Source organism: Lagenorhynchus albirostris, chromosome 15, assembly GCF_949774975.1.
Source record: "Lagenorhynchus albirostris chromosome 15, mLagAlb1.1, whole genome shotgun sequence".
Lineage (NCBI taxonomy): Eukaryota > Metazoa > Chordata > Mammalia > Artiodactyla > Delphinidae > Lagenorhynchus > Lagenorhynchus albirostris.
The window spans coordinates 27,638,601-27,646,819 of record NC_083109.1 but is presented as its reverse complement, the minus strand read 5'-3'; the positions used below and the strand labels follow the sequence as shown (position 1 = coordinate 27,646,819).

At 51.1% G+C, this 8,219-nt stretch overlaps 1 protein-coding gene across 1 annotated transcript; it reads left to right on the top strand.

Annotated features, from left to right (window-relative positions):
- The first annotated feature begins 1,087 nt into the window (after positions 1-1,087).
- SRXN1 (sulfiredoxin 1) lies at positions 1,088-7,902 on the top strand. Its single transcript, XM_060122646.1, has 2 exons — positions 1,088-1,313; positions 5,580-7,902. Exons 1-2 carry the CDS (start codon positions 1,104-1,106, stop codon positions 5,781-5,783), a joined length of 414 nt encoding a protein of 137 aa, XP_059978629.1. The 5' UTR covers positions 1,088-1,103; the 3' UTR covers positions 5,784-7,902.
- The last annotated feature ends 317 nt before the right edge of the window (positions 7,903-8,219 follow it).

The window sequence follows — 8,219 nt, the reverse complement described above, 5'->3', positions numbered from 1 at the left end:
ATGGAGAGTTTTAAACAGAAGAGTGGGGATGGCAATCAGCATGTTTGGACCTAAGTCATCACCACCACCCCTTGCAGCTTTGATGTCCTCATCTGTAAGCAGGTGTTTAGTGGCCTGGGACTCTGAGCTCAGATAATCTGACTTTCATTTTCAGCGGCCCTATCTTGGACAAGTGCTTCAACAATCACACCTACTTCCTAGTGGCGCTGTGAGCATACAACGAGACTATTATTGTGGAACTCCAGGGCAGTGCCCACACACTGTCAACATGATTCCAAAAGGCTCCTTGTTACAGTTACTTTTGCTGAACCGAGGCAACCAGCCGTGGGTAGAGAGAGCACTCTGGAGCCTGACTGCCTGGATTTGAACCCTGGTTCAGCCACTTACTAGCTCCATGACCTTGGGTAAATCACTTAAAAAAAAAAAAAAAAACCTCGCTGTGCCTCAGTTTCCTCATCTGTAAAATGGGAATAATAATCATACCTAGCTTGTAGGGTTGTTTTGAGGTTTAAATAAGTTAATGTACATGCAAAGTGTTTAGAACAGTGCCTGACACAGCACCAGATTCAGCAGATTCGTAGTATTTCGAATGTCATTGGTATTATCACCACCTCCACGACTATTACCGCTAGGGATCCAAAGGCTGGGCAGCCAAGAGCCAGGTTTTGCCGACTCACTCTCGCTGGGCAGGTCCAGCCCCCTCCAACCCGTGTCCCCGCCCCCGCCCCCGCCACCCGTGACCCTGAGTTAACCCCGAACTGTGCGCCACCCGCGCCCCTCCCGCCCCACGACCTGCAGACTCACCCTGAGTCAGCCTCCCCCGGCGCTTCCACTCCCGGGACGCCGCGCGGCAAAGGGGAGGCGGCGAGGCGCCCCCCAGCGGAGAGCCAGAGCTCCGCACGCGTCCCGCAACACCGGGAGAGCCGAGCGAAGGTCCCGCAGGGGCGCTCAGGGGTGGGCCAGACCACTCTAGGGCCAGGGGAGAGAGGCGCTGTGCGGCTGCGCCCCCCGCCACCCGTGCGGAATGGTACGGCCCGGCCGGGGTTAAAGACCTGAGAGTAGGCGGCGCGTCCCGAGACCGCGCAGGCGGCGGCGGCTGCGTGATGGGTCTCCGCGCGGGAGGAGCCCTGGGCAGAGCCGGAGCTGGCCGAGGGGCGCCCGAGGGAGCTGGGCAGAGCGGCGGCGCGCAGGGCGGCAGCATCCACTCGGGCTGTATCACCGCGGTGCACAACGTGCCTCTCAGCGTGCTCATCCGGCCGCTGCCTTTTGTGCTGGACCCAGCCAAGGTGCAGAGCCTCGTGGACACGATTCGGGTGAGGCCCCGGGGAAGCCGGCCGCTGGGAGGGCTTCGAAGGAGGGAGGTCGCGCTGGACGCGAGACGGGACTGGTTCAGTCTCAGCCGGAGCACGGCATTTGCTGTGTGACCTTGAGCAAGTGGCTGGGCCTCTCTGGGCCTCTATTTAGTCATCGAGCAGGGAGATTGGAGATGATTAAAATAACGATCCTGATTCCTATATAGTACCTGAAGTGGCCAGGAGCTGTTTTAAGTGCCTGAGCTTCTTCATGGCAACCCTATGAGGTAGATACTACTACTGTTCCTCTTACAGACGAGGAAATGAGACACAGAGGATTCAAGCACCTTGTCCAAGGTCAGGCACTTTAGAAAATGGCACAGCCTGTCCCCCGTGCCCAGATGCATGGCCACCACCTTATCCTGAGATAACCTATGCGGTCACTTCAGGCAGTGGCAGTGGGATTGGGGATGTCCTGGCTGCTGGGAGGGCCTTGTTTGAACTGGAACTGGGGAGGACGGAGTCAGCTGCATCACAGAGAGGGTGCTCAAGAAGGCTGGGGTGATGCTGGCAGAAAATTTGGGGGAAGGAGGGGACATGTGTGTCAGGTTAGGCCTGCATGGCATCTTGTCCCCCTCCCCCAGACCCTTGGAAGGTGGCCATGTGTGACCTACCAAACACCTCTACTGCTAGCCCGATTGTCTTTCAGTCCTAGAGTTCACACTGCTGTTCCCACTGCCTGGAACTGCTTCCCAGGTAGCCACAGGGCTTGCTCCCTCGTTTGGGTCAGGTGCCCACCTCCCGTCAGCCCAGGCCTCTATAGCTCTCCCCCTAACCTGAGGTATTTCTCCTTGAAGCACTTATGTCCACCTGAGTTATATTCTACATTTGTTTGTGTTTTACTGTCTCTCCTCCCCGCCTCATGCGAACTCCACAGGAGCAGGGATTTTGTCCTGTCTTGACTGTTTCCATAACGCTAGCACGGTGCCTGGCTGTCTGTGATGGATCTGGCCAGGGATGCACTCTCCCACTCCTGGGCCTTTGCACAAGCTTTTCCCCTGCCAGTAAAACTCGTTCGTCTCTTTACTGTTTCTAACTCCTTCTTGCTCTTCCTGTCAGTGTCAGTGTCTTCCCTGACGGCCCCTGCTGGGTTAGGGGCCTCCTGTGGGCCCCCGGCCACCTGTATGCCCACCAGCATACCTCTGATCCTACTGGCTTGTAATGGCCTCAGACACCTCAGTCTTCCAAGCCAGAATGATATGCTTTGTATTAGTTTTCAATGGCTACTGTAACAAACACCAGAAACGTAGTGGCTTAAAACGAAGACAGATTTTATTATTTTATAGTTCTATAGTTCAGTACCAAAATGGGTCTCGCTAGGCTCAAATCAAGGTATCAGTGGGACTGCATTCTTTTCCGGAGGCTCTAGGGGAGAATCCATTTCCTTGTCTTTCCCAGCTTCTAGAGGCCGCCCACATTTTCAGCTCATGACCTCTCTCCTCCGTCTTCAAAGCCAGCAACATCAGACCTCCTCTTGTTCCTCTCTCTTCCACCTTTAAGGTCTCTGGTGATTGCATTTGGCCTGTCTGGATAACCCAGGATGATCTCCCCATCTCAAGATCCTTAACTTAATTCCATCTGCAAAGTTCCTATGCCACGTGAGTAACGTATTCACAGGCTTCAGGGATTATGACATGGACATCTTTGGGGGCCGTTATTCTGCCCACCCATCGTCACACCCCTGGTGCCCAGCACAAGGCCTGCCTGGTACAGCTGCCTCTCTTTGCTGCTCCACTGCCGGGCAAGCTGTGCTCCGCGCCTCACTTGCATCAGCTCCCTGACTTCATTAGCAGCCTGTAGGGTGTCTGTTCCCATCTTGCAGATGAGGAACAATGCCCAGTGTCGAGGGTGCTTGCTTACCACCCCTGCCCACGCTCCCCCCACCCCCCGCCCCACCGCTCTGGGTAGGAGCTGAGATTCAAATTCAGGTGTGCCTGGTTCAAGAGCCCCAGCTTACAACTGCTGGGTCTTACTGCTTGAAAATCATGTCTAGGATAAATGGAATAATGAATCCATCGAAGCAGCCTAATAAGAGACCACCCGAGAGCCCGTGGTGGGAGGTCTTCTAGCAGCTTACACTCAATCCGGTCTCCCCCTACCCCATCCCTCCCTGCCCCAGCCTTGCCCTATATAGAGGACTACCCATTCTCCATCTAGATGCTCAGGCCCGTAACAGGAAGTCAGCTCATATTCTCCTCCTTCTCTTCTCCTCACATTCACCCCTCCCCCGGGATCTTCCCCCTAAACATGTCCCAAACCTGGCTACCTCTCCCTGACCCCTCCATGCCTTCACCCAGGACAGCCACTTCTGGTGAATACCTGCTGAGGCCTCGCCTCTGTCTTCCCTGCTTTTGCCTTTGTCCACTTCACCAAGCCTGCTTTCCCAGGACAACTTTCTAGAATGTTCTTCAGATCATGTCACCCTCCCCTGTTTAAAACACTCCAGGGCCTAAGAGGTATAAACTTTCAGTTATAAAGTAAATGAGTCATGGGTATGAAATGTACAGTGTGGGGAATATAGTCAATAACTATGTAGTATCTTTGTGTAGTGACAGGATTAACTAGACTTAATCATGGTGATCGTTTTGAAATGTATAGAAATATCCAATCACTGTGTACCAGGAACTAACATAGTATTGTAGGTCAATTATATTTCAAAAACAAATAAACAAACTCTTAGGAAAAGAGACCAGCTTTGTGATTGACTGGGGGGGAGGGGGGTAAGGAGAGGGAGAAGTGTATGAAGGTGGTCAAAAGGTACTAACTTCTGGGCTTCCCTGGTGGCGCAGTGGTTGCGAGTCCGCCTGCTGATGCAGGGGACACGGGTTCGTGCCCCGGTCTGGGAAGATCCCACATGCCGCGGAGCGGCTGGGCCCGTGAGCCATGGCTGCTGAGCCTGCGCATCCGGAGCCTGTGCTCCACAACGGGAGAGGCCACGACAGTGAGAGGCCCGCGTACGGCCAAAAAAAAAAAAAAAAAAAGATACTAACTTCTGTTATAAGATAAATAAGCATTAGGGATGTAATGTACAACATGATAAACATAATGAACACTGCTGTACATTATATATGAAAGTCGTTGAGAGAGTAAAATCCTAAGCGTTTTCATCACAAGGAAAACATTTTTTTTCCATTTCTTTAATTTTGTATCTATATAAGATGCCGGGTGTTCACTAAACTTACTGTAGTCATCACTTGATGATGTTTGTAAGTCAAATCATTATGTTGTACACCTGAAGCTTATACAGTGCTGTATGTCGATTATATCTCAATAAAACTAGAAGAAAAAAATAAGATAAATAAAACGCTCCAGGGCCTACCCCCTGCTACCTTTCTGACCTCTTCTACTTCTCAATCCCCCGAGTCCACTCTGATCACACTGGCCTCCTTGCCATTACCTACAATACAGTGAGCCTGTTCTGGCCTCAGACCTTTTGCATTTGCTGTTCACTCTGCCTGGAATGCCCTTTCCACGGCTCATACACAGTGTGTATTATTGAGCACATTCCATGTGCCAGGTGTTGTTTGAAGCAGTTTATGTCTATTAACTCACTAAACCAAACAGTTCTATGAGGCGGGTGTGTCATCTTCATCCCCATTTGATGGGTCGGGCAACTGAGGCACTAATATGAATTGCCAAGGTCACAGAGCAATTAAGTGGCAGACCTGAGATTTGAACCTGGCAGTCAGGCTGTTTCTTTAAATGACTCCACCTCTCTGTCTTCCCCAGGGGACTTCTCTGTGTTCAGGTCTCTGCTCCATTGTCAACTCTGAGAGGCCTTGTGGACCCCCATCCCTGTCATGTCAACCTGCGTTATTGTCTTCATAGCATTTATCACTCCAACATTCACTTCTCCATTCCATCAGCCCCACTAGACTAAAGTCCCATGAAGGCAGGGGCTGTGTCTGTACCTTATTCCCAGAGTCTAGAACAGTGACAGATAATATACATGTGGTCTGATGAATGGTTAACAACCTGGGTGGGGGAGCCCTGATTTGTAGCATCTGCCCACTTCCCTGGTGTAAATACTCTCACTGTGGCTGATTTTCATGCTACCAAGGTTTTGTCAACCAACTCACAGTTGCCTCTGTGTAACAGTTGCCTCTCACAAGCCAGCACGAGCCAGCGTGAGCACCTGGAGGACCTCAGCCCAGGTTAATAAAGTCTGCTTTGCAAACTGTCCAGCACTGTGCCACACTCATTCACCTTGCACCCTCTTCTCTCCAGGAGGATCCAGACAGCGTGCCCCCCATCGACGTCCTCTGGATCAAAGGGGCTCAGGGTGGTGACTACTTCTACTCCTTTGGGGGCTGCCACCGCTATGCAGCCTACCAGCAGCTGCAGCGAGAGACCATCCCTGCCAAGCTTGTCCAGTCCACCCTCTCGGACCTGAGGGTGTACCTGGGTGCTTCCACACCGGACTTGCAGTAACAGCCTCCTTGGCACCTACCACCGCTGCCATGAGCCCAGAAGACGCACCTGGCCTCCAGTGGGCTGAGCCATGCGAAGGTGTAGCAGGGGTGCATTCTCTTTGTGCCTGGGGGGCAGGCCTAACTCGAAGCACCCTCTTTCTTAGCTGCAAGACCTTGGACTCATGACTGAACAGTGTGGGAGCCCCACTTCCCACCTCGGGGAAAATGGGTCGTGTGTTTGCTCTTGAGGGATTATTGAGAGGGTGAAATGAGAAAGGAGATGGGTTTGGAGAGCCACCTGCTGCTGGCTCCAGATTCCCAAGGACAAGGATCCTTTTGCATTTCTGTCTCTATATATCATATCGTGTGAATACATTCATCTGCAAGTAAAGGAAAGCCTAGGTTCCAGTGGCTTAAACACAGAGAAGTTTGTTTTTCCACATAGCATGAATTCTGGAGACAGTTGGCTAATGGTATTGGTTTAACAACTCAGCAAAGTTATGGCACACGTCTCTGTGATCCTTTTGGCTTTTTCCACATTGCACGTCACTTCATGGTCACAGGATGGCTGCTGTACCTCCAGCAATCATGACTGTGTTCAAGGAAGAACAGAGTTGGGGAGGAAGAAGGGCCCAGCCAGCTGGACCTGTCAACTTCTGTCATAAAGTCAGGCCTTTTTCAGAGGCCTGTTTCCTGCTCTCTTCCCCTGTGTATTTCTACTTAGGTCTCCTTGGCCCAAACCAGGTACAGTTGCCACCCCTAGCTGCAAAGAAAGCTAAGACTGTCACAGTTTAGCAAATCAATCATATCCCGTCTCCTAGAACTGGCACACTGCCTTCTAAATAATATTGGAATCCCATTAGCAAGAGAGAAGTGAGGAATTGTGTATCAGTTAGCCGTTGCTGTGCAACAAACCATTCCAGAACTTGGCAGCTAAAAACAAGTTGTTTATTTGCCTAAAATTCTTCGGGTTGGCAATTTGGGCTGGGCTCATCTGGGCAGTTCTGCTGATCTTGCTTGGGGTCACTCATGGGGTTGTATGCAATCAGCTGTCACCCCAGATGGGGCTGGATGGTCTCGGATAGCCTGACTCACTTGTCTGGAAGTAGGTAGGCTATTGGCTGGGTGACTTGGTTCTCCTCCATGTGTCCTCTCCAGCAGGTTAGTTCAGGCTTATTTTCATGATATCATCAGGACTCAAAGAGAGAGGGGGAGGGAGGGAGGTGTGTGTGTGTGTGGAGGGAGGGTAAGAGGAAGGGGGAGAGAAAGGAGAAGCTCCAAGGCTTTTTGAGTTTTAGGTCAGAATTGGTACGACGTCACTTCTGCTAAGTCCTTCTGGTCAGAGCAAATCAAAAGTTTGGCTTAGATTCAAGGGCTGGGGAAACAGACTACACCTCTGGGAGAAACTACAAAGGATTCGTGGCATTTTTCTCCACCTATCACAGATGACTTTGGATAAGCAAATAACAGTGTTTCTTTCTCACTGTTCCTTTCTCTCTCGTACAGATCCTTGCTCTGTCCAGGCTGAGGTCACTAAGACACTAGACACTGTCCTGGCCCTGCAGAGGGAAGGAAGTGATGGGGCAGTGGATGGTCTCTCCCAGGGCTGGGCCCACTCTAGGAGGGGCATCTCTCATCATCTGTACTGGTGGGTTAGGGGGAATGGGTAGGCCAGGTGGGACGTTCCAAAGGGACTTCTGAAATCCAGAGTCCTGGGGGGAAGGGAAGAGATAGAGGAAGGGTGCAGAGTGAGGCGGGCCTTGCTCTCACTGCCCTGCTAAGGGAACTAGGTCACTTGCTGTTTTCAAGCTTCGGTTTCTCCTGCTCAGTAATAAAGACAACAGCTTTCCCACCCATTCTCTGTCCCAGGGAAAGATGACTGAGATGACCAATGGAATTTAAAAGGTATCTAGTCATAAATGCAGTGTGATATCCTGGATTGGATCTTGAAAAAACAACAACAAAAGGACCTTAATGGAAAAACTGGAAATCTGAATGAGGTCTGGATTTTAGATAATTTTACGAATGTTGACATTGGGGTAGGCTGGGTGCAGAGTGTATGGGAACTATCTGTACTATATTTGCAACTTTTCTGTAAATTGAAAATCATTCCCAAATAAAAGTTTATTTAATAAAAAGGGAGGCATAATTGCTTTAGACCAGTGGTTCAGATTCTCAAACGGGTTTGCTAAGCACAGATGGCTGGACCATACCCCCAGAGTTGCTGATTCAGAAGTTCTGGGATGGAGCCTGAGAATTTGCTTGCCTGCCAAATTCCCAGGTGGTGCTGATGCTGCTGTTCAGGGACCACAAGGTGAGAACCACTGATCTAGATGGCATCAATTATTTTCTAATACGGTGACAGCCCCCTTCGCCTCCAATGGAGAAGAAAGAGCTGGGTCCCAGGAGATCCTCGTCCTGGAACCAGCTTGTGCACCAATTCCATGTGAAATTG